Source organism: Eutrema salsugineum, unplaced genomic scaffold, assembly GCF_000478725.1.
Source record: "Eutrema salsugineum unplaced genomic scaffold, Eutsalg1_0 scaffold_7, whole genome shotgun sequence".
Lineage (NCBI taxonomy): Eukaryota > Viridiplantae > Streptophyta > Magnoliopsida > Brassicales > Brassicaceae > Eutrema > Eutrema salsugineum.
This window is the reverse complement of record NW_006256486.1, coordinates 3,302,457-3,330,029: the sequence shown is the minus strand read 5'-3', so window position 1 is coordinate 3,330,029 and position 27,573 is coordinate 3,302,457. Positions and strand designations below refer to the sequence as shown.

The following is a 27,573-nucleotide window of genomic DNA, read 5'->3' as shown; positions in this document are numbered from 1 at the left end:
CTAGGGTTCCGGAATTGAGGCTGGGAATGACTTTGGGCTTCAGATAAGTGGGCTTTAAGTCGGAGCTTGAATGCCGCGGTCCGGAGTGTTGTGACCGCGGCAATTGGCTTGTTGGCCGCGGTCGGGAGGCTTCTGACTGCGGCAAATAGCTTGTTGGCCGCGGTCGCGTGAGTTGCTGGCCAACTCCGCGTGGCTCCGGGGCTAATGGAATATCTTGAGATCCAACCGTTGGAATGTCTCCAAACCAAGTGCATTTGAAAGCTGGTTGATTCTTCTATAAGTTGTCCAATTTTGAGGGTGATCAGACGGTGAGAAGGTCTTCGTCTCTCCATGAGAGTTCTGACGGTCTGCATTTATCCAAAAGAGTCTTTTTGTTCCATTTTGTGCCTCTTTATCCCAAATTACCTGAAAAGTATTTTAAAATCCGGAAACATAGAAATCCTTTGAAAACCTTTGAAAATAGAGTAAAAACACCTGTAAAAGATATTAAAATGATCCATAAAAATGGCCAAAATCCGGTGTTATCAAGAGTCTTCACTAATATCCTATTAATAGTAGTACCAATCGCTTAATAAATATCATCATCCAAACATCCATACAAACTCATAATCTAATGCAATGAAAATTCACCTCGGTAGTAGTACCAATGGCTTCATTGATGTCATCCAAAGGTATTCCTTTCATTGCAATTTCAGTGAATTTGTGTTTGCACATCTTTGGACAGTCATCCGCAGCAGGTACAACTTCTCTAAATTTGCGTCCAAGATTTGGAATACACTCAAATGCAAGAATCTACAAAATACAATATCAAAGTTACAATCATAAATCATAACGTTTAGACACCTATTAAACTGAGACTAACCTGTAGTGGAACAATGAAACCAGAAAACGAAAATGCTTCTCCTTTTGCTCTCACTTGGCCAAAACTTGGTCACCACTCGCCTGATCTCCTTTACGGTCTCATCAAATGTGTAACGCCCCCATGGAAACCTTTTACACAAATTCAAATCAGAAACCACTCTAAGCAAGAATTCATCAATGTTCCCATCAATCTTGGATTTCGCTTTCAGTACTATGCATAAAAAATACAAGACTGCCAGCTTCTTCCTGTCTAGAGAGGGTTCCTCCATTGAGAGTAACTGAGCTTTCACAATTGCGATTTTGATTTGTGCTTTCCTTCCAAACATTCTCTCCACAAATTTCAAAGTCCCCAATTTCTTATAGTCTTGCGGGTAATCATGGCAGTCAAGTCCACTTAAAAGTGCATGCTCTCTCATAGAATACCTGATAGGAACTCCATTAACCACAAACCAAACCTCATTTCACCTCTCAGTGTAAGCTGTGTGAAGGAGCAGCATCCAAAGTCCTTGATTCATGTGATTTGGCTCCCTAGCCATATGAAAAATGTGCTTAAACTGCTGGTGAGATCTGAACCATTTATCCTCTTCTGGAAGAGACTCTATCACTTCAAAAACATGCTTCATACTACATCTCGTCATTATCCTTGCCGTCTTGCTATACTCGGTTGGACCGAAGTAGAGCTTCTCAGGTCCCATTGGTTGGTTTCCCTCATCTGTATCCTGAAATCCAAAGACAGTCTCACAAAGTTATCCCATTTGTTCCAATTGTACAACTACTCTACTTAACTCAGTTGTCCCACTTGTCCGAAACAACTAATCTAGTTAACTCAGTTGTCCCACTTGTACGAAATTGTACCATAACCAGTTAATCATATTTTCCACAATTGTCCTATTTGTCCGACTTATACTCCAAATACATAATGTTATCCCAGTAAACCTTAAATTAATCAAAGTTGTCCCATTTATCTCAGTAGACTCTATCTCTTATCCGCATACAAAGTTTTCCCAGTTGTTCCAATTGTACAAATAATCTAGTTAACTCAGTTGTCCCCCTTGTACGAAATTGTACCAAAACCAGTCAAACATATTCCCCACAATTGTCCTATTTGTCCTACTTATACTCCAATTACATAATGTTATACCACTACACCTTAAATTGGTCAAAGTTGTCCCATTTAACTCAGTAGACTCTATCTATTAAACGCATACCTTCGCCGGTGAGGGTTCGTGTTCCACTTCTTCATCCTCCTGCTCTTGCTCTTCAACCTCCTGTTCTTGTTCTTCAGCCTCCTGCTCTAGTTCTTCAGCCTCATCCTCTTTTTCGTCAGCCTCCTCCTCTTGTTCTTCGGCCTCCTCCTCTTGTTCTTCGGCCTCCTGCTCTTCTTCTTCAGCATCATCATTTCCCTCCTCTTGTTCATCAGCCTCTTCATTTCTCGAATCTTGTTCATCACCCTCCTCCTTGCCCTCCTCTTCTTCATCACCCTCCTTTCCCTCCTCTTCTTCTTCACCATCCTCCTTTCCATCCTCTGCTTCATCACCCTCAGCCTCCTCTTCTTCTTCCATGGGGTTAATCGTTTCGGTTTCATCTTCTGTGGTTATTTTTTGGGCCGCGGTCTCCTCAATAGGATTCAGAGAGGTTTCCTTCTCCATTTCTGTTTCTGTGGGAATAGGGTTTATCGCGGCTTGAGGAACATCTTCGCTTGACTTTATTGCGGCTTCGGTAGGAATAGGGTTTACATCGGCTTGAGGAATATTTCCTTTCTCTTTCTCTGCGGCTTCAGGATTTACTTCAGATTCTCTCGCTGCGGCTGGAGAATGCGATTCTGTTTCAGGCAACGTTTCCCAGCTTTCACTTGACTCATACTCGACGCCTTTTTGTTTCACACGACCCATGGAGAAGTCGAAACGAACAGAAGTTGGAGAAATCGATTACAACGGAATTTGTAGATTGTGGAGTGGAAATAAAAAGAACGGAATCGGTTTACTTCTATCAACACTCGCCAGATTCTACGCCGGAAAACACTCAATCGGTTTTTCTCGAAATTCTTAACTGTATGGAGGTTTTTTTACAAAGAATTCAAGTTTCATTAGGATAAATCCAAAGATACGCGGGTCGGATCCGATTTAAGTTGGGTGGGTTTTTATATACCCAGATTTTCTCGTAATTAAGAAAACATTCATGGATAGGGTAGTAAACAACCACCTTTTTGCTATTTAAAAAAATTTAAAAACGAATTAATTATTCCACCGATGGCAGTGGGGCTCTTTTTTATGCGAGTATGGCATTGTAGCATTTGATTCTAATTCGGTTTGGCTTTAGACCGGTTCTTAAATATGGTTAGAAGGCGTGAGTATTGCCGTTTCGTTGGTCACTGAGTCATATGTAATCTGCTAAAAAAGAAAGATGTGAAGCCAAAACCAAATTGAGAATCTTTCAAAAAAAAATAAAAATAATCGAACCTTTAAAACTTGATTCACCGCAGCAATCTGTCTCTCTCCACGCTGCTTGAAACTGAAGCAGAGACCAAAAGATGTCGTTTGAGGAGTTTAAGCCATTAAACGAGAAATCTCTTGTAGAGTACATAAAGGCAACGCCTGCTCTCTCCTCCAGGATCGGAGACAAGTACGAGGATTTGCTTATCAAGGAAGTTGGAGATGGCAATCTCAATTTCGTTTTCATCGTTGTTGGATCCACTGGTTCACTCGTCATCAAACAGGTTCGAATCAGCTTCGTCTCTATCTCATCTAAAGCTTAAGATGTTTCAGCGAAAACTCTGGAAATTATCTATAGCCGGTCTAAATTAGGACTTAGGGTTTATCTTTTTGTATAATCGAGTCGCTATTCCAGCTTTTCAACAATGTATTTTAGCTCAAAGCCTTCTCAACGCAATCAGCAAATCATATTTATTGTGCGTTTTAGATTCATTGGTTTTTGATGGAAACCTATCGATATCTGTCTTAAAGTTCGTACCTTTGACCTAATTTTGAAGAGATTGTAACTCGAAATGATACTCTTTTGTCTTCACATTTCAAGGGTTGTGCCTTTCTCTGACGTTACTTCGACCTAGAGAAGATTGATTGTTAGCTTCCATGGAAATGAACAAGCTTTGATTTTTTTCAAGTAAATCAGATCGTTAATTATGATTATGGTGAATAATTTTTATTTGTGTCTTTTTTTTTTATCTCCATGTATCTAAATAGGCACTTCCATATATTCGGTGTATTGGGGAATCTTGGCCAATGACGAAAGAAAGAGCTTATTTTGAAGCAACAACTTTGAGAAAGCACGGAAGTTTATCACCGGATCATGTTCCTGAAGTCTACCATTTTGACAGAACAATGGCTTTGATCGGAATGAGATATCTCGAGCGTCCTCATATCATCCTCCGCAAAGGACTCATTGCTGGGATTGAGTATCCATTTCTTGCAGATCACATGTCGGATTACATGGCGAAAACTCTCTTTTTAACTTCACTCCTCTATCACGATACCACAGAGCACAAAAGAGCAGGTTCAAAACTCTCCACATATCAATATTTTTGTAGAATCACTAATAAAAATGTTGGTGTTGCCTGTAGTGAGTTTCTTTTGTGTATGTGTAGTGACCGAATTTTGTGGTAATGTGGAGTTATGCCGGTTAACAGAGCAAGTAGTGTTTTCTGACCCATATAGAGTTTCTACATTTAATCGTTGGACTTCACCTTATCTTGATGATGATGCTAAGGCTGTGCGTGAAGATATTACCTTGAAGCTCGAAATCGCAGAGCTTAAATCGATGTATGTCTTTTGCTACCATTTCCAGAGGATTTCCGTTACAGTTTGCTTCTAAACCATAATTGTGTATTCTGTTGGTAGGTTCTGTGAAAGGGCTCAAGCTCTAATACATGGTGATCTTCACACTGGTTCAGTCATGGTTACACAAGATTCAACTCAAGTTATAGATCCTGAGTTTTCTTTTTATGGACCAATGGGTTTTGATATTGGGGCTTTTCTTGGTAATTTGATACTGGCTTTCTTTGCACAAGATGGTCACGCTGCTCAGGGAAATGATCGAAGAGTAAGCAATATATTGAGAATTCTCATTTGCTGGTTTTTTATTTTCTTTCTTCTCATCATCTACAAGGTTGCAAGTACATCGTTTTGAACCAACCTAACTCTACATCGCAGGAATACAAGCAATGGATCTTGAGAACCATTGAGCAAACTTGGAATATGTTTAACAAGAGGTTCATTGCATTATGGGATCAAAACAAAGATGGTCCTGGCGAAGCATACCTTGCAGATATCTATAACAATGCCGAGGTTTTGCAGCTTGTTCAAGAAAACTACATGAGGAATTTGTTGCATGACTCGCTCGGATTTGGCGCTGCAAAAATGATTAGGTGAGAGATTGATATAGTTAATTTGCTTCCATTGCAATATCAATCATGTTCTGAGTTTTGGTTCTGGATATGAACAGGAGAATTGTTGGTGTCTCACATGTGGAGGACTTTGAATCGATCAAAGAAGATAAACAACGAGCGAGTTGCGAGAGAAAGGCGCTCGAGTTTGGGAAGATGCTTCTTAAGGAAAGGGGAAAGTTTAAGTCTATCGGTGAAGTTGTTTCAGCAATTCAACAACATAGCTGAGACCTGCCTTTTTTGTGTGCGTTCTTATGCCAAAACCATAAGAGTTGTTGAAACTTGAGTCTCTCTTGCTTTTGATAATCTTGGAGTTGCTTGCCATTTTCAAGATAGTTCACACTTTTTTTCAATAAAATAAGAGATAGTTAAACACAAACCCTTCAAAGTAATTTAGGTGTTGATTGTTTCATATGTTATCATCCGATGTTGGTTGGTAGCGGTTAGTGGCATTTTATAACAATTATATTGTTTTATACTGCTAAAATCTAAAAGTTAGCTTCCCACAAGCGTTTGCAATTTATGAAACTCTAACTATATGTATTGTCTCTTATATATATAAATCCTAACAATACCACTTTTTTTTTTTTTATATCAAGTTATAGTCTTCATACTCTAATCATGGTTTCCGTACTTGTTGAAGAAAGCCAAAATACAAACGTAAGTGTCATAATATTTTGGAGAAATTTGATCTATTGAATAAATTTTATATCATGTATATGAAAAATCCTGAAGATTCACATAGTAGAACAAATTTTTTCTAGTTTGTTATATTACTAGACACAATTTTAGATGATGTACCCAACAATTGAAATAAAACTTATCATTATAAAATTTATTAGTTTTTGAATAGTTATTCAGTATTTATTTAAGACTGTGTTATTATTAATTATTTTAAACTAGTGATTTTGATTGTTAGCATAATAATATAGTTTTTGTATTTTTATTATTATTATTATTATATATTATGTTTATTTTAGTAATTTTATGTCTAACCAATAATACATCCGCTGGTTAGCCAGTCAAAAATGTCCTGCAAACGGACCCATTTTCAACAGTTAAACAACCAAATCGCTAAATAATGCTCGAAATTGCTACGTTCGTTTCTGCAAACTCCCGCATTCATAACCACAACTGCTGCGTTTAAACCAGACCCTTAATTCTTAAAGAGTCTCTCAGTTTAGTATCTAGCAACCTTTAATGGGCATCATGTAAGCCCTATTGTTGATCGATTCCTTTATTTAAGGCCCTATTGTGGATGGATACCTTCATGTAAGCCGTATTGTGGATGGATTCTTCTATTTATCATTTATGGCCCAAACAAATAAGAAGGCAAAAACCTTGAGGAAGTAAATTGAAAATGAGAGATTATTAGGGTTTAAACTGACGAGACAAAATTTGAAGCCGAAGAAGACTCCTTCTTCCATTGCAGTCACCATTCCAGCAAAAACTCTCTGTAGGAAGCCATGGGATGCTCTCGAGTTCAAGTCAATAAGGCTTACAAGACTCGATTCCTTCATGTAAGCCCTACTGTGGATTGATTCCTTTATTTAAAGCCCAAAAAAATAAGAAGACAAAAACCTTGAGGCAGAAAATTGAAAGTGAAAGATTATTAGGGTTTAAACTGACGAAACAAAAAAAAACTTTGAAGCAGAAGAAGACTCGTCCTTCCTCCTCCTTCTTCCATTGCAGTCACCATTCCAGCAAAAACTCTCTGTAGAAAGTCATGGGACGCTCTCAAGTTACTTGTCATTGCCAAGATAGTTTACACTTTTTTAATAATATACATGCGCTTATGGGTATAGAAAATAAACATTGGTATACGGGCCCATTTTTTAATGAATTTTCAAATTGTTCATTTGATTAATTGCTAATTTTTAATTTTTACAATATCAACTGATTAATAAATGAATTAAACAATGGAATAAAAATTAAGACACATTGTATTATATGGATGCCTAATCAATTAAATAATTTAAGTTTTAAATTTATTAAATTCATCTTTTTCAATTCTATTCTATTTCATCACTGAAGTTTTGAAAACTTTGCATTTTTTTACCATAATAACTACATTATCAATTGGCATTTGTTAATTTTGTCAAGTATTTATATTAGTTATATATTTATTTCATCTAATATTAGATTTCATTTTCTTTGTGATTTAGAGTAAATTATAAACAAATTTCAAATAATTGGCTAGTTTATCAAATTTAAGTAAGTATGATTTGAAATTTTAGATATGTATTGTAGTTTTGTGAATTTGAAAACAATCAAATGAGTTTTGGTTTTGATAAAGTAAAGTCTTATCTTTATGTAACTAGAGAGATTGAATGATTTGACTATTTAGTCGATCAAAATAAATCTGATTAAATATTTGGTTTTGAAAGTTTGGTTAGTGAATTTGTTAAAAAAAAAAAGAAAAGAAGAAAATTTATGTTTTTAAATGAAACTTTTTGTTGTTTACTATCATTTTTATTTATTTTAAATGATGTAAGGTATTACTGATTTTGTACGAAATTAGGACGATGATATTATTAATTTTTTTGTGAATTGTGGTCTTTTTGTTTTTATACTGGGCTCCGTATTGCTAGGAACGGCTCTGATAATACAAGAGACACACAATTAAACACAAAACCCTCAAAGTAATTTTATTTTTATAAAGTCTTTCTCAGATTAATATTTAACAATTCTTAAAAGGGCTTAATTGTAAGTCTTTTTGTGGATCGATTCTTATATCTAAAGCCCAAACAAATAAGAAGGCAAAAACCTTGAAGAAGAAAATTGAAAATGAGAGATTATTAGAGATTACACATTAAATCCGAAGACAACGGAAAAAAACGTATTGCTAAGCATGATTCTGATAATATAAGAGACCGTTAAACACAAATCCCTCAAAATAATTTATGTTATGAATTAAAGCATATACTTATGTGTATATACTTATGTGTATATACATCTTTCTATATATATTTCCATCCAACATATATATTTGGAGGAAGTAAAAGAGAGACGAGATTAAGGGGGAGAAAAGAGATCTTCTTCATCTTATTATTATTGTTACTAACTTTACACCACCACCTATTTATACTAAGGACATGTGGTAGATAAGTAAATGTTGGTAACACGTTTTGTTACCTAACCCCTTTACTTACTTAAGTAATAACTCAAGTAATAAATAATCATTTTATAACACTCCCCCTTGATTATCTATTACTACCAATAACTTGCGTACTGCCTCGTTAAAAACTTTATCATAGAAAAATCCATTTAGGAAAAAAACTATAACAAGAAAAAAGAGTGCAGTAGCGCTCCCCCTAGAAAGATATATAATATTCTTTCCCTTGGAACGATTAATGACAGAGTCTCTCTTTTTGATAGATGAGTTTAGACTTCTACGTCATTTGGATGTTGATCCTTTGCATATTCTTTGACACCTTGTTAAAAACCTCAGCATGGAAAACCCGGTGGGACAAAAACCACAGTGAGTAAAAAGAGTGCATCTACGCATACCATCATACTTATTCTTTCAGAAGTATTCCTCTTTAGAGATCTATATTTTACGTGTTCCTTGATGTCTCGTTAAAAACCTTTTCATGGAAAAACTTACTAGGACAAAAACCATGATAAGGAAAAAAGAGTGCAGCCACGCTCGTCTTCTAGACGAATCTCTTTATATGGTTCTTATGGAACCCAATAATATATGTCTTCCAGACATATATCTTTGTATGGTTTTTCTAGAACCTTTTCATAAATTTCTTCAGGATATTTTCTCTATATGGTTCTTCTGAAACTTTTTTACAAATGTATTTAGGACATCTTTGTTTGGTTCTTCTCGAATATTTTCACAAATGTTTTTAGGACATTTTTTATATATGGTTCTTTTGGAACCTTTTCACTTATGAGGGGACTTTTATCTTACAAGCCCAGCGGCCCCCCGCGCTTTAATTGAACCTGCGGTTCATTTGCTCTATTCTCATCAATAATTTGTTCCAAAACATTTCTTTTGATGGAGCATTAGAAGCGGGGATATATGATTTTGATCACCTATCTTATATCATTGAACGCATCAAGTAACTGGTTTGCCAAACTTTGCAAATGTATAATTTTATGAACTCCACCTCACGTTTATTGGTAGGAGGATCGAGATAAGCCAAAGTTTATATACACTTTTTATGCTATCTTTTGGTGATTCTCTAGATCCTCCCCCTCAACGCAGGGGATTCATTTTCATCAAAGTGGGAATCAGCAAAACGTGCTGTAAACATATCTCCAGTTACCGGTTCAAAATGTCACCTCTGGAATAATCCTTTTTATTATACTACTCGAGAAAAACTCTTCAGGAGTTTTGATGATCATCATTCTTTAACTCGATCGAGTAGTGTTCCGGGGAATAGAATTCTTATATAATCCTTAAGGGATTAATTCCTCTAGAGGTTAATCTTTGGTTCCACTTTTTATAATGACATGGAGAATCGAGATCTCTTTTCATCGATTTCATTCAGGTACCTGATTTTATTTCAAACCATGTCAACACTCTCTTCAGGAGATTAATCCTCTTTCGCTCTTTTTCTTTTGAGGATTTGGAACCAAAGTAGTATATCACGTTTCTACGTGTCATAGACTCAAAAGACTGTCCTTCAGGGACATCTATTTTAAGTGGAGCTCAGCTGGGATATGGGATTTCTTTTTCACTTAATATGTACTTCAGGTTCATATGAGGATCCATCAGCTGTTTACTATATGCCATACTGTATATTTTATGTCACAAGATGGAGATCACCGTAATTGGTTTTGCAATCCCTTGGATTTTCTTTATCTTATAAGCTCATTTCGAGTGGAAACATAATCTTCTAAATGTTCAGCTTACACTCGATGTGGGATTTCTTTAATTCACCCCCTCGATATGATGACATTTTTAAGGTCTGTCCATCTCGAATTGAATCCCACTCTTGGACCAACACATATCCAATGAGCTTTTAAAAAATGGTGATCCATCCACGGATGTTTTTCACGATGACGTCATTTTTTTTTTCTTTATGGCATGCAATAGTTGAAAAAACTTCTGGTTTTTCAACATGTATTCTCAATGATCTTATATCATTAGAACTACCGGGATGGCTTAACCGGTTTATTAGTAAACTTCAGGTTCACTTTTGCATATACTCTTGCCATCTTTCCTTTATTATCACATATATGCATGTCACCATCGTGTGCTCTTGTGGAGCATTTTTCTCTTCTAGAGCTTCTAGCTCTTACGGGCCTTTAGCTATTCCGGAGCTTCTAGCTCTTACGGGACTTTTAGTTTTTCCGGAGCTTTTAGCTCTTCCAGAGCTTCTAGCTCTTACGAGGCTTTTAGCTTTTCCGGAGCTTTGAGCTCTTACGAAAGTGTTGGATTTTAAAGACATATTTTGATGTTTTTAACCCATATTATAATCGATAAAATATATCAGATAGTTCAACATAATAATTCATAATAATAACATACCTGGTATAGCTTCCATAGGTTTTAAAGATGCTGAGCCTACCATAAAAATGGGGAGAATGCATAACTTTTCACTCCATAAATATGAACGAGGATGAAGTTTAACCTTCCACTCCATAAAATTTGATTAAGGAGGAGGATTAAACCATCAACTTTACAATTTTATGTTCACATATGAGGTTTAACCTTCTATTCCATAAATATATAATCAAAGAGGAGGTTATTAGTAAGCAGGAGATTTAATCTTCCACTCCATAAATATAGATACGGAGGAGAATTAACCTTCCACTCCATCATTTTCTGATCATGGAGGAGGTTTAACTTTCCACTCCAATATTTTGTAGCTATGGAGGAAGCTTAACCTTCAACTCCATATATATTTTTTTAAATGTATAAACATAAATTAAACAAGGAGGTGGCATAAGCTACAACTCCATAAATAAATTTAAATATATAAACATAAATTAAATAAGGAGGATGCATAACCTACCTCTCCATAAATGAATTTAAATATATAAACATAAATTAAACAATGAGGAGGCATAACCTACCACTCTATAAATATAAACAAGGAGGAGGTTTAACGTTCAACTCCATAATTATGATCTGAGAAGACATAGTCTACCATATGATCATATGATCGTGAAAGCATAGCCTATCATAACGATCGGTTTGGGAAAGGCAGAGCCTATCATCCCAGAATAATACATAAACTTAAAAATAAATTGAACATAAAATTTAAATCATTGGTTCGGGGAAAGCAGAGCCTATCTTCCCGAAATAGTACATAAATGGAGAAGGCATATCTTATTTTTCCGTAAATATATAAACTTTAGATCGACTAAACATAAATTAAATCTTACCTCCAACTATATTGATGGATTACGAGTCGATGGTGCTGATAACGTGTTATGAATTAAAACATATATTTATGTGTATATACATCTTTATATATATATTTCCATCCAACATATATATTTGGAGGAAGTAGAAGAGAGAGACGAGACTAAGGGAGAGAAAAAGATCTTCTTCATCTTATTATTATTGTTACTAATTTTACCTTAGCACCAATTTATACTAAGGACATGTGGTAGGTAAGTAAATGTTGGTAACACATTTTGTTACCTAACCCCTTTACTTACTCAAGTAATATAATTCAAGTAATAGATAATCATTTTATAACCATTTAATTTTTATTGAGTCTTTTTCAGTTTAATATCTAGCAGGCCTTGATGGGCTTCATTGCCGTTTTGTGGATCGATTTTTTAATTTAAGGTCCAAACAAATAAGCCGAAAACCCTGACGAAGAAAGGACGACAACAAAAAAAAAAACAAAATTGAAAATAAGAGAATTTTAGGGTTTAGACATTAAAACCGAAAGACGACCAAAACAAACAAAGTTAAGGCCTTCTTCCTCCTCCTCCTTACATTACCGTCACCAAGCAAACTTCTTATATTACCGTCACCAAGCAAACTTCTTATATTACCGTCACCAAGCAAACTTTCTGCAGGAAGCCGCCATGGGACGCTCTCGCCTTCAAGTAAATAAGGCTCACAAGACTCGATTCTCCTCTAAATCTTCTCGTAATCTACACAGAACCTCCCTCCAAGGTAACCCTTATATAACCCTCAACGATTTCGTCTGTTTCGAACTTCAGATTACTGAAAATCTCCCGAATTTGAATGGAATCAGATAGTGGCCGGATTGGTAAATCGGACAGTAACTATGTTAAAGGTGCTAGAGCTGCTCGTGTTCAGCGTGGCAAGATGGTGATTCTCCTTCTTACACTTCCATTTATCTGTCACTCTGCAATTTATTGAATTTCTCTCTCTCTTTTGTGTTTCTTGAATTTAGCTCAGAGAGCAGAAAAGAGCAGCAGTTTTGAAGGAGAAGAGGGCTTCAGGAGGATTAAACAGTGCTCCTCGTGTGATGGTAAGTTTACTTGTTTATAGCGACCTTAGTGCTCAGAAATTTATAGATTCTGTTGATTGCAATTTAGTTTATTTTTCTTTTATTGTGATAGGTCTTGTTTCCTCTCTCTGCTTCTGTGGATGTGAATTCGCTGGGTGAAGATGTTTTAAAGCTATTATCTACTGATGATTCTGGGGTCACTTCTTCTTCTTCGTCTTCAACGGTTGCATCTTCTGAGTATAAGCTAAGAGCAACAGTATGTGTATTCCCATTCAATATTTGGTGGAGCTAAGATTGTTTTGTTTTATTATACATTGCTACTTACCTCGAATACATGCTCTGAATATATCACAGGTGTTAAAGGCGCCTCATGGGGATCTTCTGACCTGCATGGAAATGGCCAAGGCATGAGAATCTATTGCCTGCGTTTGTTGGCTCTTTTCAGTGAACAGAGTTTTGTAATAGGTGCTAACTGAGTTATTTCTTACTGGTAATAGGTTGCTGATTTGATGGCTTTTGTTGCATCTGCGGACTCTCCATCGGAAGAGAATCTCTCTAACTACATAGATTCATTGTGAAACCTTAAAAGCTGTGCTTAGATCAATTGGTCTACCTAGTACCACTGTGTTGATCCGTGTAAGTTCTTGCGGCATTTAGTCTATCAGGTCTCTGATCTCTCAAATTTTGCTTGAAGTTTAGCTTCTCGGGTTCGTGTTGCTTGATTGCAGGATCTACCAAGTGACTTGAAGAAGAAAAATGAGCTGAAAAAGATGTGTGCCTCTCAACTTGCTTCTGAATTTCCTGAGGATTGTAAGTTTTATCCAGCAGATACCAAAGATGAGTTGCATAAGGTAAATTTTCGTGATTCGTATATTATTTTAATAAGTGGTCTTCAATAGATTTTACGTCTCCAATTAGCCTAGAGCCAAGTTTAGATTATGTAAAATCCATATTTCTTGGTGTGTTTGCAGTTTATGTGGTTATTCAAGGCACAAAGGCTTACTGTACCTCATTGGAGAAGTCAACGACCATATGTTGTGGCTCAGAAGGTGCTTCTTTTATGCTTTATATTCATAACATCATCTAATTTGACTGTGAGAAAAAGGAATGGTGTCCGAAAAAGTAAAATATCTCCATAATTTTGAATGGTGCATTTAGGTTGGGATGCTGGTGGATGATGAAAGCTCAGGAAAGTGCACTCTACTTCTCTCTGGTTACTTGCGTGCTCGCAAACTATCTGTAAATCAACTGGTAATCTAGCCGTTTCACTCTCTCCGTCATACCTTGTGCTATACCCATGTCTGATCCCGTAAAATTGTTTTCTTTATATTAGGTCCATGTTTCTGGCGTCGGTGATTTTCAGTTCTCAAAAGTTGAACTCCTGAAGGACCCGTTTCCATTGAATGAAAGGAAAAAACAGAATTCAATGGAATTAGATGATTTACATGATGAAGAGGTATAGATTTTTTTCTTGAACTAGTCGATAATCTTTTAGTCTTTTACCTTGAAAGATACATTGAGTTGATATTAAAACAGCATCCTTCAAATAAAGTGACTGGCACTTAAGCCTATATAATTTTTGGCTTTGTCTGTCATGATAATGTATTACAGTTGAATTTATGATACCCCTCGTGAAACCCTTTTAAGTTATTTCTTATCAATGTGTTTCTTATTATGAAATAATATGTTATTGTGCTTCTTCTCTTTATGTCAGTTCACTTTATCCTTTTTATCTGTAATTGAATCGACCAGGTATTAAAGTCTGTGCTTCCTGATCCCATAAAACAAGAGCCTTTAGTAGCTGAAAATACTCCAGATCCTTTATCAGGAGAACAGGTAAGTCTGATTAGTTCTTTAACGGAAGAAGGGGCCAGTTTGCTTGTGTTGTTATCTGTTCGGGGAAGTCACTTGTTGTGTGATGCTCCAATTGTGTAGACATGGCCAACTGAGGAAGAAATGGCTGAGGCTGAGGCTGACAGAGATCAGAAACAGGGAAAGCCAAAGAAGAGAAATTTGCCACGAGGCACTTCAGAATATCAGGTTTCTGGATGATTTTTAACCTGATTTTCTTAGCTTCACTTTAACTATTCCCGTCTCCGGTGCAATTTTCCTCCACATAACATGTCATAATTCGGTGGCCCTCATATTATTTGTTGTTTATGATTTGATTTGCAGGCTGCTTGGATTGTGGATGAAACAGATGAAGAGGATTCCGAATATGGTGATTCCGATGATGATGGTATGGTATTGGATAGAGGAGAGGATCATTATTCCGATCAAGACCAAGATTTTGATGATGATAAAGAAACATTGAACCTGCGGGATTTGGATAGTGAAACTCATAATGACTCCGAGATGATGGTACGCATTTTCTCCATTTACTTGTGTGACTGGCAAACTGTATTTGTAGCTTCACTGCATGTTTTATTATGATTGAGTATCTTGATAAAGTTATAAGCCAATCTACTCATTGTTCAGGATGATGAAAACTTGACAAGGGAACAATATGAGGATCAAATCAAGAAAATTAAAGAGGCACATGCTGAGGATGAGGGTTGGTGTTTATTTTTACGTTGTGGAGTTATTTTCTGTATGAGTCATCATGTGTCTGTATGTATGTGCACATATTCATTTGAGTCCTTGTAGAGTGTCTGAATCTCTCATGTGCTCATTGATTTTGTCTTCCTTGTATTTTCTCATTAAGATTACCGCAAGTGAATTAACATCTTCTATTGTTTCTTTTTCAGAATTCCCAGATGAAGTAGAAACTCCCATTGATCAGCCTGCAAGAAAACGTTTTGCCAAGTACAGGGGTCTCAAATCCTTCAGAACCTCCTCGTGGGATCCAAACGTAGTAACTCTGATCTTGATGCGAAGCTCATTATTTCACTGTTACTGTAAAGTTTTACGAATTTTTATTATTTGTTGGCAAATGCAGGAGTCTCTACCTCAGGACTATGCCAGAATATTTGCTTTTGATAATGTCGCTAGGACTCAAAAGCTTGTGCTCAAGCAAGCCCTGAAGATGGAAGAAGAAAGCAGAGATGATTGTGTACACCCTGGGTCATATGTACGGCTGCATATTAAGGAAGTGCCTCTTGTTGCTGCCTCTAAACTATCATCCCTCGTGAGCACGAAACCCGTTATATCATATGGGCTATTACAGCATGAATCCAAGATGTCGGTTCTTCACTTTAGGTAATCAACATCTTACTGTTTATATTTTTGTTTGTTGAGACCTTGTTTGCTCAGCCACCTTATCATCGCCTTTAACTATGCTCCGCAGCGTAAAGAAGTATGATGGTTACGAAGCCCCTATTAAAACTAAAGAAGAGCTGATGTTCCATGTTGGTTTTCGCCAATTCATTGCAAGGTTGCAGATTTTTCCCCGTTTCATCTACTGCGATAGCTTTTCTTGTTTGCAATCATTAGTATTAATGGTGTGGGGAAATTTCCAGGCCGGTATTTTCAACCGACAATTTCAGCTCAGACAAGCACAAGATGGAGAGATTCCTGCATCCAGGGCGTTTCTCATTGGCTTCAGTATACGGTCCAATATCTTTCCCATCTCTTCCTTTGGTAGTTCTGAAGATTTCTGAAGGATCGGATGCTCCTGCCGTTGCTGCCCTTGGTTCCTTGAAAAGCATTGAACCCAACAAAATAATTTTGAAGAAGATAATATTAACTGGGTAAACCTTATTTCCTTTCTCTTTCCATGTGTAGTTTGCATACATATTAAAGCTCTGTCATGTGAACCGAGAAGGAAAAAGAATATAGTTTTAACTAAACAGTTTTGAATGTGGCTTGGTTCAGGTATCCTCAGAGAGTATCAAAAATGAAAGCATCAGTCAGATATATGTTCCACAACCCGGAAGACGTGAGATGGTTTAAGGTAAGAAGGAAAAGTAATAAGTAAAATCTATGGATTGAAAGATGTATGTATTATTATTAATATATGAGTGAAAGCTAAAAGAACAATTTCTTGGGTGCAGCCTGTAGAAGTGTGGTCAAAATGTGGGCGTCGTGGTCGCGTGAAGGAGCCAGTGGGTACACATGGTAAGTCATTATTGCTATTATTAGAAAAGAGATTTCAGGTTTGAGTTTGGTTTCTAGAATATTTGCTTAATACATGTTGGAAATGTGCACAGGGGCAATGAAATGTATATTCAATGGAGTGGTGCAGCAACATGACATTGTGTGTATGAACCTGTACAAGCGCGCTTATCCCAAATGGCCTGAGCGTCTGTACCCGCAGCTTCTCTGATTCTAATTTATAGAATGAAGCTGATGATGATGATGATGTTCAAGTTTCTCTGTATTCTCACATTCTTACTTTGGTAATTTATGGATCTGGTTTAGTGGAAGTCCTCCAGTTTTGTCATGTATGTGATAATCATATCCTTTTTTTGTTCTTCTTTAACTTCCCATATTTTTTTAATACTAACTACTATTATGAACCGCATCAATGCGAAAAACTCTAAAACCAAAAGAAGAAGGTTTTGACCACATCATTATCGCCTCCTTTAGGTTAAAGTTGTTGATTAATTTTATAACTCAAGTCTCTTTGTTGTCCATCACGAAACTAACGATCAAACAAAAAGACCCATGAAGCTCTTTCTGAAGCTGAACCACTTGCTCCATTGAGTAAATATCGGTCTATAAACCAGTATTTTTTTATTTTTTTATTTTTATCTATGGACCCTATTATAAGCATAATAACAATAATTTCCTCTGTTTGAGATGATTGCAGTACCCTCATCTTTCAACTGAGCTTTCACTTCAGTCAAAAGTTATTTTTTAAAAACATGTGATTTCAAAACGCACTTTTCAGCAGCACGGGCCTGCCACTGCCTTGAGCTTCTAGTAAAACGGATTTCAAAATGCTTTCGTTAATTGTCGACATTGTTTGAGAAGAATAGAGCCCTTAAAAAACTTATTTGGCAAATAGTGTATAGAGGATTTCAACTACTAATCTTCTCTCTACCCTGTATTTTACCATTTCTAAACGTTTTGTTTCTAATCGCAAATAAGATCATAATCGCCCCATTACCAATCGGTTGGAGAACAAAGCCCATTTAAATCAAACTATGTCTCTATTTGTCTTATAGTAGGCCCAGTTCGTTTACGTATTGCTGGATGCTGGATGCTGTATCTAGCTGCAAATGTCCAAATGTTGTTTGTTTTTTCACAAAAAAATTTGCGTTCAGATGCAGCATTTGGATCCAAATTAATTAGCATCTCAAAAATCTGGATATTTTAGATGCTCAGAAATAGAGAGTTTAGATGCAGCGTTTGCATCTAGTTTATGTAAAAGATATTAATGCCCTTACTAAAATAAAAATCTTGATTTCTACAAACATCACAAAATTTTGATTTCTACAAACATCACAAAATCTCGGTTTTCTGCTAAGACGAAAAATATTAATTTTTCGCTAAAAAACAAAAAAATTTGATTTCCCGCCAAAACTTTAATTCTCAGTTTCTCGTCAAAAAACAAAAACTCTCTGTTTCTCGCCAAAGACGAAAAATCTCAGTTTCTCGCCAAAAATGTAAAATTTCGATTTTCTGCCAAAAACGAAAAATTTTCGATTTTCTGCCGAAAACCGAAAATCTTGATTTCCCGCCAAAACACAAAATTTCGATTTTCCGCCAAAAACAAAAAATCTAGGTTTCTCGCCAAAAACGCAAAATCTCGATTTCTCACCAAAAATGAGAACTCTTGATTTCTCGTCAAAAACGCAAAATCTCGAATTCTCTCCGAAAACGAAAAAATTTCGGTTTCTCGCCGGAAACAAAAACTCTCGGTTTCTTGCCGAAAACGCAAAATCTTGATTACCAAAAACACAATTTTTTGATTTTCCATCAAAAACTCAAAATTCCAGTAAAAATTTTTTCCGTCAAATATACAAAATCATTTTCCCACAAAAAATGCAAAAAAAAATTCATATATTTTTAAAACTTATTTTGATAAAAATATAATTTATTAAAAAATAATAATTCAAAAATATGTCCTTTTTAATCATTTGATATAATTTGCATCCAACTATTTTTCTAAATTCACAAATAAACAATTTAATATCTAGACGTAGCATCTTGATGCAAAATATAGTTTCCAAAACAAACAATATCTAGATGTTGTATCTAGATGCAAAATCTAGATGCAGCATCTAGATAAAAAACGAACAGGGTCTTAACCATCCACACTAGCGAACACCACACTTTATTTGATGTCTAGTTTTTAACTCTCTTTACATTCTTCAGTCACGTTTCCACACTCTTCTCTAGCTCTCATTAAATCGTGAACACGAACAATATTTATACTTACATAGAGGGATTTTTAACTATCTACAGTTCTACACATTTATTTTTTTCTTATATCAATATTAACAAAAAAAACGAAATGGTGATAAAATCGCCACTTCTCTCAACCAGTCGCGTTATACATGTCAGAGAACGCGTCGATTTTTTTTTTTTCATTTTCTTTTCGACAATAACGTCATTTTATTTCCCCCGTAAAATAGCACTGATTCGTTTCACAAATAGAGAGGACAAAATAGTCATTTCCGTTAACCGAGAAAATCATTTTCTCTCTCGCTTCTTCACTCACTCTCGGGTCCTTAAATCTCTCTCTCTCTCTCTTCTCTGCGTCTTCTTCTCCTTCCACACACACTCTCTCTCTTTTTCTCCGGCGTCTCTGTTTGCTTAGGGTTTTTCGATTTAATTTTTTTTCAGTCACGAGGTCGAAGACAAAGAAGGCTTAAATCAAACTCCATAGAAATGGAAAAGAAACAAGGCTTTTTCTCATCACTTCGAGACGAAGTCGTGAGAGGTCTTTCACCTTCTCGCTCAAGACCACGTTCTCGTTCCGCGAGCCCATCCCGCTCGAATTCAGCTCTTCTCTGGGGTCGGAAGAAACTAATCGCGAGTTCCGGCTGCGGCGGCGGCGGCGGCGGATATTACTTAGCGACGCAACCGGAGCCGTTGACTGGAAGATCCGGGAGCTTAAGGCCCGTAATGGAAGGTCCTGATCCAGACGATACTAACGATGGAGGAGGTGGAGGTGAAATTTCAGGGGATTCGAAACGACTCGGGTCGGGTCTAGGTCACTGGGTCAAGGGTCAGTTATCACGTGCTCCGTCCGTGGCTTCTACGTCGGGTTATCGGAGGTCCGATTTGAGACTGCTCCTCGGCGTCTTGGGAGCTCCTCTCGCACCCGTTCACGTCTCTTCCTCCTCCGATCATCTCTTGCTTCACCTCACCATCAAAGATACATCTATCGTTAGTCTTCCTTCGATTCCACATTTTTTGTAGGGTTTTGAAAATTTTCAATTAGATAAAAACTGATTTATTTGCATTTTTTAAACCCAAAAAAAAATTGATTCCAGATCTCTCTGTGTTCGACGTTTTCGATTTCAAATGTTTTTTTTTGTTTGTTTTTTGTTTGGAATCTCCGTGATGCCTATTCTATTCAAATTTATTTATTTTGGCCGATTTTGGATTGGTTGGTGGAGTATTGTCATTATCTGGTGGGGATTTTGATTGAAATATAATAATCAAATTAGTTACTAAAAAAATTGATTTTTGTTTTCACTGATTTTGTTTCTCCGGTGATTGATATGTCTCTTGCAGGAAAAATCATCTGCTCAGTACATTCTGCAACAGTACACGGCGGCTTCAGGTGGTCACAAGTTACAAAACTCCATTAAAAATGCTTACGCTATGGGTAAGCTCAAGATGATAACCTCAGAGCTCGAAACTCCCACAAGAACAGTTCGAAATCGAAACCCAACAAAGTCAGAAGCTGGAGGGTTCGTTCTCTGGCAGATGAATCCAGACATGTGGTACGTTGAGCTCTCTGTTGGTGGTAGTAAGGTTCGTGCTGGTTGCAATGGCAAGCTCGTTTGGCGACACACTCCTTGGCTCGGTTCTCACACTGCTAAAGGACCCGTCAGGCCTCTTCGTCGTGCACTTCAGGTTATTATACCCAACCAAACAGTGAAAGTGTACATGATTGTTGTAATCAAACCATTGCTGATTTTCATGTTGAAATGGTTAATCAGGGACTTGATCCGAGAACTACTGCGACTATGTTTGCTGAATCCAAATGCGTTGGAGAGAAGAAAGTGAATGGTGAAGATTGTTTCATTCTGAAGCTATGCACTGACCCTGAAACCCTAAAGGCAAGGAGTGAAGGACCAGCAGAGATCGTAAGACACATCCTTTTCGGTTACTTCAGCCAAAGAACAGGACTTTTAGTTCAAATTGAGGATTCTCAGCTGACCCGGATGCAATCCCATGGTGGTGATGCTGTTTACTGGGAAACCACGATCAACTCGTCTCTAGAGGATTACAAGCAAGTGGAAGGGATCATGATTGCTCACTCTGGACGCTCTGTTGTTACCCTTTTCAGATTTGGGGAAGTGGCGATGAGCCACACGAGGACAAAGATGGAGGAAAAATGGACCATTGAAGAAGTCGCTTTCAATGTTCCTGGTCTGTCACCAGATTGCTTTATCCCACCGGCTGATCTTAGGTCTAGTTCGTTAACCGAGGCCTGCGAGTACTCGAATCAAGAGGAGAAAGGCAAAAGCTCGATCGCGTTGGCTGCAACAGCTCATAGAGCTAAAGTTGCAGCCTTGGAGAAAGGAAGGTTTGACGGTAACCCGGTATGGCATGTCGATGTCTGAGTTTGGTAGGGAAGATGCAATCTGTTCATAGCAATTACTGGTAACAAGACTCAAGACTTGGAATCAAACTAACTTCCCCATTTTGTTTAGAAGCTCACATATTAGGAGTTTGATCACACGATTTTTTTCTTCTGATTTCGTTTTGTTTGTTTTTTTTTTTCAATTGACACCTTCAATATTTTTGAGTAAGGTGATGGGTCTTGATTTGCAAAAATGTTAGTGGCAAGTGAAGGAGAATTGCTGCTTACATGTTGAATTTGATTTCTATGGAAAGTTCATTGATAATTAGTGAATCTATTTATGTTCTTCCATTGTTACACACGGGTCAGGAACCGAACCAAACCGGTCCACGTTGCTTGAATTTGAATCATATTAGGCACAATGTAGTTGAGACATGAAATCGATGTGATAGAAAGTAGTGAAGACATTCTTAATGTATGTATTGTTAATGTTAGTGGTTAGTGAGTGAGTTGTGTTAGGTACCTATAGAGAAAGTGATAGTTAGGAAACATTAAAGGGATTTTATGAAAGGAATTGAAGATGATGATTATAAAGAAAATGGGTCCATTTTTCTGCTTTTGTAGTTTAAAAAGATATGCTTTTTGCACAACTGTCTTTTCTTTTTTCATTAACTTTCTTTTAAAGTTATACAATTGATTGCATCTTTATATATTTGACGTCCACATATGTAACATACATGGATGCATGATAACGACATCGTTATGGAGGCAACCAAGCTTAAACATTTCCGGATTGAGACAATAATAAAAAATATCTAGAGATGAAAACGTAAAGCTGTTGAGCTTTTAACCTCAAAACATAACCGAGTTGTAGGATCAAGATTTGAAAAAGTCTTTGATAACCAACAAGACTAAAAAGATTCACACACAGAAAGACTACAATACAAAACACTTGAACCTCCCAATGGCACACAAAAAACTGTTACGAATACAAACTCGTGACAGAGAAAAACACTCAATGGGCAAAAACAAAGACCGGTTTTAAAGTTGTCTAGAGCAAGAAGAAGAACAAAAGATGTCGTGTGGCGAAGATTTTCTAATTACTAATGGCTCTACGGCAATAAGGGCAATCGCCGCAAGCTTTAAGCCAAGGGTTTAAGCACGAAGAATGAAAACTATGGGAACAGGGTAAGGATATAAGTATGTCGCCTTTAGCGAAACTCTCTAAACATATGCTACAATCTCTCCTCTCGTTATTAACCTCGGCTGAGCTATAAGTTTGCCTGTGTAAACAGTTGATGGCACCTTGAGTGAGACCTTGTGGTTTCTTGTTGCATTCATAGGACACTTGAAAATTTGGATCTCCATAGTAATAAACCGCATCTGCTGAATGCAATGAGGACTCCACCTGATTGTCTCCCTGTGAAACTCTGTTGCTTGGACTAAACCAAAAAAACAAAATTGAAACAACACAAATTCAGCACCCAAAATTGTGAAAAAGAACAACAGAGAACACCTGAGAAACTTTCTCTTTTTTGTTATACATGAATGATTAGCGAGATAACGATAAAAATTAGATTAAAGTCAAAAGTTTTTGAGTAACAAGAAACTATCTTTAAATTTTCTTACTCCTGAGAGAATCCACAAAAACAGATTTTAGGCAAAAGTCTTTATTGTTCCTTAAATACCGGAATCATAAAAAAATCTCGATCAGACAAAGCGATTTATCTTAGAAACATCTAAAATCACACAACACTGCAAATCAAATTTGTGGATTAAGGTACAGACCTGTCATTAGACAAAGAAACACCTCTCAATCTTTCGAAAAGTCTTGCCCTTGCAAGCAAAACAGCTCCAGGAAGCCTCTCGGATCCATTTATGTTGCTGTCATCAGTTTCTGAATCAGCACTGTTCGTATTCAGATACTGTGAAGTGCCATGAACAGGTCTACGTTCCTGGAGACAAAAGAACCAAAAGGGATATAATTAACAAATTAGGCAAGATTTTCATTTTACTAACAAGTGATTGATTTAGAAGCTAACCGGGAGACCAAGATGGTGATAGAAGCGTCGGAGACGTGGCGGGGCTCTCCGGAGAGAATCACAGCCGTCGGAATCATGACGGTGATTGTGATGATGGATTCCGTGACGGCGATGGTGATGATGGTGATGGTGTGAGTGGTGTCGATGAAGAGATGAGTCGGATTCGAAATCCGGGTCGGATCTACCCGGACGCGATCTTCGAGTGGAGAAGAGTTCCGATGCGCTCGTCATGCACCGATCACCTAATTTCGTTAAATCTCAAAGAAATGCAGATACGATGATGAGATAAGGATTAAAGAGACAGAGAGAGGTGTAATTGCGAGGAAAGGTTAAAAGGAAACTGTAGTGAAATGTTGACGTCATCCCACTCGTTGTTGTCTGAAGGAAGACATTTTGTCAAAACGATGTCGTGTTGAACAGATACTGTAGGGAAAGAAGCCCAACTTAGTTTGGGCCTTTACTAGTGTTAAAAATATTGTATAATGTGTTAATTTAAATAAAAAGTTAAATGATGTTAGCCTAATTTATAAAAAAAAATTAAAAAAGGTAAATTTTGAGATACAGTAAAACCTATATAAATTAATAATGTTGGGACCATGAAATTTTATTAATTTATCGTGATATTAATTTATAGAGATAATCTGGTTTTCGCCTATAATCTTCTAAACATTTTTTTGAATAATGTTATATTTAAGAATTTAAGAAAATATCTTATTAAAAATTATGATTAATAAACATAGTTATCATAACAAAAAAGTTTTTAATAGTATATTAATTTGTCTATTAAAATAATACATGTTTAAAAATTCAAAATTTATAAGAAACTATGGCTATTATCAAAAAGATGAAATTGAAGACAATACTACAATACATTTGTAAAAAATTACGTGTAATAAAATCAATTATCACATAAAAAAATCTTCACAAATTTGAATGTATATAGAAAAACAAAAATAAGAGATAGAAATGTACTAAGTAAAAAGATAAACACCAATGAAATTTCAACTTTAAGTAAAAAAAAAAATACATTAGTCATATTTTAGTATAGTATATTATATATACTTACATAAATTTGTACAATTATTAATTTATGTTTTTGTTGGGACCATATATTTATATAGAGATTTCAAAAAAAAATTATTATCTTATTATCTTATCGAATTTGATTGAATTTTACATTGGTCCAACTTGGGACAGACAAAATTTATTATTTTATAATGATTATTAATTTATAGAGTATTAATTTATATAGGTTTTACTGTATATTATTTTTAGGAATCTTTGTTCAAAAATACTGAGTTTTTTTTCCGAATATATCATCTTATAATTTTATTTTGAATGTTGGCCTTATTTTTGTTTCAAAAGAAAGTTCCACCATGTACAGTAAAAACTCTATAAATTAATAATGTTGGGACTTTGATATTTTATTAATTTATAGAGTTATTAATTTATAGATTTTAAATAAAAATATTCTTTATTAATTTTAAATTCTAAAAAAGATTTTCTTTGAAATTTATAATATTTAAAAAATTCTTTCAAAAATTAAAAAAGAATTCTAAGAAAACTTCAATTTAAAATAATTAAAAAACATCACTAAACTTATATTTTGGTAGATTATCTCACTTATATGTTTATATCAAATTTTATTTATAGTAATTATTAATTTATGATTATAATGGGACCATATATTTACATAAGAGTTTTGTTAAAAGTTATTATCTTATTATCTTATCGAATTATGTCATATTTTGAATTGGCCCAACTTGTGACCATGAAAAATTATTAATTTATAGTGTTTATTAATTTATCAAGTATTAATTTATAGAGTTTCTATTGTATTTGCAAGGGGGACTCAAACCCACCTTCCTCTCTTCTATCTAGCACTGAGATATGTTTTAAGCAGAAATATATGGTTAAAAAACTAATAAAGACATTGAAGGACAAAAGCACAAGGTTCTCTATATTTCGATATGATTAAGGGTTTGAGTATGAATTTGTACAATTATTCGGGACTTCATTGTTAATTATCATTTGGAAGTGTGTTGAGGCAGGAATTGGCCATGTTCTCGTCCTAACCGCAATATCAAGATTTTCAATATCTTTCAATGCATTATTCTCACGCATGATACAAGACAAAACTTAATATTCAATATATTAGTTGATATATACTAGTTGGTACTACGTCAAATCTACTTCTTTTCAATTCTTGAAGTTTTGAACTAATAAATCATGAACTCTTACAACTCAGAAAGGTTATCTATAATTGATATATCTTTGCAAAGTCAATGGATGGAAGTTTATCTCTTACCTATAAATACGGAGTTTGACAATCGAACTCAATCATTAATCAAGTGAATAGACAAAGAAATTAAGCAGCATGGAAGATTCGAAGATGAAGCTTCACTGTGGCTGGTTTTGGCTTAATACGGCAGCTATCTTTGGTATCTATGAGAAGGGTCTTGACTTCGAATTTGTATTCGTAGATTGGGTTGCTGGTGAATCAAAAACCAAATCCTTTCTCTCTAATCTCAACGTACGTACAACTCTCTAAACTCTTGGCGACACACATCTTTGATATTTCCCTAACCTATCATTTATTACTTCATATACTTTTTGTAGTTTTGTCTTGACTACAATATCTTTTTGCTTTTAGCCATTTGGTCAAGTTCCAGTTCTTGAAGATGGAGATCTCAAACTCTTTGGTATTAATCCTGTCTTTATTATACAAGATTACAACTTCATTTATATTTTGGATTTGCTTGGTGACAAATGAATGAATGATCACTACGAATTAAACTGCTTTGTTTTTGGAATGAGAAATATATAATCCGCATATAGAACTGAATTCTTTTAACTATGCATATAGAATCAAAGGCGATCACACGATACCTAGCGGAACAATACAAAGACCAAGGGACAAGCCTATTACCAGATGATCCCAAAAAGAGAGCAATCGTATCAATGTGGATGGAAGTAGACACGAATCATTTTCTTCCTGTGGCATCGACTCTCATCAAAGAACTCATCCTAAAACCATATCAAGGTTTAGCCACAGACTTCACATCGGTTCACGAAAGCAAAGAGAAGTTATCAGAGATTCTAAACATCTACGAGACTCGTTTAGGCGAGTCTCCATACTTGGCCGGAGAAAGCTTCACTTTAGCGGATCTTCATCACCTTCCACCAATTAATTACTTGTTGAACACGGAAGAAGAAGAAGTGAAAAGCTTGATCTATTCACGTCCCAATGTAGCCGCATGGGTCGAGAAGATGAAGTCGAGACCCGCTTGGCTTGAAACAGTCGTTATGCAAAAGCACATCGTTGACTTGATGAAACGACGTCGTTTACCTAAACAGTTAGATTCATCGTGTCACGAGTCAACGGTTTTGGCTCAGAAAACTGCGATGGTGGTGATTGGGAACAATTAAGTAAAGCTGCAGTGACTCATCATGATCCATTTGTATAATATTGTATTCTTGTTTTATTTAATTTTAAACTGCATTTTCATTAATAATATTGTATTCTCAACTTGTATAATTATGCTTTTCTTTTATCAAAAACATATCATGTCGTTATGTATTATAAAATAATTCACTCTGTGATTCTACTTGTTAAGGGTTTAATTTAGATGGCTCCAAATGAAATAAGACAAAGTTAAAGAAAGTTCTAACCAATAAAAAGACTACGAATATTGAGAATAATTGGTTTTAGAAACTAGAATCTTTGAAGTTGAAGAAATAAAATCTACGAACTTAGTGTGCAAAGCTTTTTTTTCAAAAAAATAGAAATCTTCTAACAAAAAAAAAAACTCCACATAATAGGTCTGGGATTATTATCTGGTATCCGATCTCTGATTTGCTATCTGCTCCTATTCGATCTGTAAAAACAAATATCCATGTAGTTTGGATATGGATCTGGATAATGAAATTAAGTATTCGGTAAAATTGGATACGGATTTGGATAATAGAAAAATTTAAAAGCGGATAACCGATATCCATTTATTAAATATTTATTTATTTTTGATAATATTTATTTATTTTTTAAAATTAACTTTTTAATATTATAATATGTATGAACTAGAGTTTCAAGTCCATCATAATCGATATTCATGACATTTTTTGGTGACTCATATTTAATTCAAACGCCATCATCATTAATACCCATGATACATTTTTTAATTGTCTATGTTATTTTATTGTAACTAGGTCATTACCCGCACTACGCCGCAG

The 27,573-nt window shown here is 35.6% G+C and overlaps 5 protein-coding genes across 5 annotated transcripts; 4 read left to right on the top strand and 1 right to left on the bottom strand.

The window, feature by feature from the left end:
* The first annotated feature begins 3,315 nt into the window (after positions 1–3,315).
* Positions 3,316–5,639, top strand: LOC18011159 (methylthioribose kinase). Its single transcript, XM_006393150.2, has 6 exons — positions 3,316–3,577; positions 4,062–4,371; positions 4,463–4,637; positions 4,716–4,917; positions 5,028–5,242; positions 5,320–5,639. Exons 1-6 carry the CDS (start codon positions 3,392–3,394, stop codon positions 5,486–5,488), a joined length of 1,257 nt encoding a protein of 418 aa, XP_006393212.1. The 5' UTR covers positions 3,316–3,391; the 3' UTR covers positions 5,489–5,639.
* Positions 5,640–12,142: 6,503 nt separating this feature from the next.
* On the top strand, positions 12,143–17,068 carry LOC18011158 (pre-rRNA-processing protein TSR1 homolog). The gene is given in 22 exon segments (XM_024150428.1): positions 12,143–12,353; positions 12,436–12,512; positions 12,598–12,675; positions 12,767–12,910; positions 13,009–13,059; positions 13,152–13,228; positions 13,230–13,290; positions 13,383–13,505; positions 13,626–13,703; positions 13,813–13,905; positions 13,988–14,110; positions 14,407–14,490; positions 14,590–14,694; positions 14,830–15,015; positions 15,133–15,208; positions 15,402–15,505; positions 15,593–15,852; positions 15,941–16,027; positions 16,113–16,343; positions 16,468–16,546; positions 16,647–16,710; positions 16,803–17,068. Coding segments are annotated over 22 exon segments (2,388 nt in total). The 5' UTR covers positions 12,143–12,262; the 3' UTR covers positions 16,919–17,068.
* A 2,257-nt stretch (positions 17,069–19,325) lies between these two features.
* Positions 19,326–21,583, top strand: LOC18011229. Its single transcript, XM_006393148.2, has 3 exons — positions 19,326–19,932; positions 20,284–20,628; positions 20,715–21,583. The coding sequence occupies exons 1-3, from the start codon at positions 19,432–19,434 to the stop codon at positions 21,339–21,341; spliced, it is 1,473 nt and encodes a 490-aa protein (XP_006393210.1). The 5' UTR covers positions 19,326–19,431; the 3' UTR covers positions 21,342–21,583.
* A 543-nt stretch (positions 21,584–22,126) lies between these two features.
* LOC18011228 (probable E3 ubiquitin-protein ligase RHY1A) lies at positions 22,127–23,657 on the bottom strand. The gene is made up of 3 exons (XM_006393147.2): positions 23,344–23,657; positions 23,090–23,256; positions 22,127–22,743 (listed from the first exon to the last, which is right to left on the bottom strand). The coding sequence occupies exons 1-3, from the start codon at positions 23,572–23,574 to the stop codon at positions 22,398–22,400; spliced, it is 744 nt and encodes a 247-aa protein (XP_006393209.1). The 5' UTR covers positions 23,575–23,657; the 3' UTR covers positions 22,127–22,397.
* Positions 23,658–25,598: 1,941 nt separating this feature from the next.
* Positions 25,599–26,941, top strand: LOC18011225 (glutathione S-transferase F14). Its single transcript, XM_006393146.2, has 3 exons — positions 25,599–25,876; positions 25,997–26,045; positions 26,210–26,941. The coding sequence occupies exons 1-3, from the start codon at positions 25,721–25,723 to the stop codon at positions 26,770–26,772; spliced, it is 768 nt and encodes a 255-aa protein (XP_006393208.1). The 5' UTR covers positions 25,599–25,720; the 3' UTR covers positions 26,773–26,941.
* The last annotated feature ends 632 nt before the right edge of the window (positions 26,942–27,573 follow it).

What these genes read in the sequence shown, in the direction of transcription:
- LOC18011229 (XM_006393148.2), top strand. Translation starts at nt 19,432, where the DNA reads ATGGAAAAGAAACAAGGCTTTTTCTCATCACTTCGAGACGAAGTCGTG. An exon ending in CCATCAAAGATACATCTATC is followed by an intron (nt 19,933 to 20,283) that starts GTTAGTCTTCCT and finishes TGTCTCTTGCAG; the next exon opens with GAAAAATCATCTGCTCAGTA. An exon ending in CTCTTCGTCGTGCACTTCAG is followed by an intron (nt 20,629 to 20,714) that starts GTTATTATACCC and finishes ATGGTTAATCAG; the next exon opens with GGACTTGATCCGAGAACTAC.
- LOC18011225 (XM_006393146.2), top strand. Translation starts at nt 25,721, where the DNA reads ATGGAAGATTCGAAGATGAAGCTTCACTGTGGCTGGTTTTGGCTTAAT. An exon ending in CCTTTCTCTCTAATCTCAAC is followed by an intron (nt 25,877 to 25,996) that starts GTACGTACAACT and finishes TTTTGCTTTTAG; the next exon opens with CCATTTGGTCAAGTTCCAGT. An exon ending in TGGAGATCTCAAACTCTTTG is followed by an intron (nt 26,046 to 26,209) that starts GTATTAATCCTG and finishes CTATGCATATAG; the next exon opens with AATCAAAGGCGATCACACGA.
- LOC18011228 (XM_006393147.2), bottom strand. Translation starts at nt 23,574, where the DNA reads ATGACGAGCGCATCGGAACTCTTCTCCACTCGAAGATCGCGTCCGGGT. An exon ending in ATCACCATCTTGGTCTCCCG is followed by an intron (nt 23,257 to 23,343) that starts GTTAGCTTCTAA and finishes TTTTGTCTCCAG; the next exon opens with GAACGTAGACCTGTTCATGG. An exon ending in GTTTCTTTGTCTAATGACAG is followed by an intron (nt 22,744 to 23,089) that starts GTCTGTACCTTA and finishes TTTTTGGTTTAG; the next exon opens with TCCAAGCAACAGAGTTTCAC.
- LOC18011159 (XM_006393150.2), top strand. Translation starts at nt 3,392, where the DNA reads ATGTCGTTTGAGGAGTTTAAGCCATTAAACGAGAAATCTCTTGTAGAG. An exon ending in ATCGCAGAGCTTAAATCGAT is followed by an intron (nt 4,638 to 4,715) that starts GTATGTCTTTTG and finishes TTCTGTTGGTAG; the next exon opens with GTTCTGTGAAAGGGCTCAAG. An exon ending in GGCGCTGCAAAAATGATTAG is followed by an intron (nt 5,243 to 5,319) that starts GTGAGAGATTGA and finishes GGATATGAACAG; the next exon opens with GAGAATTGTTGGTGTCTCAC.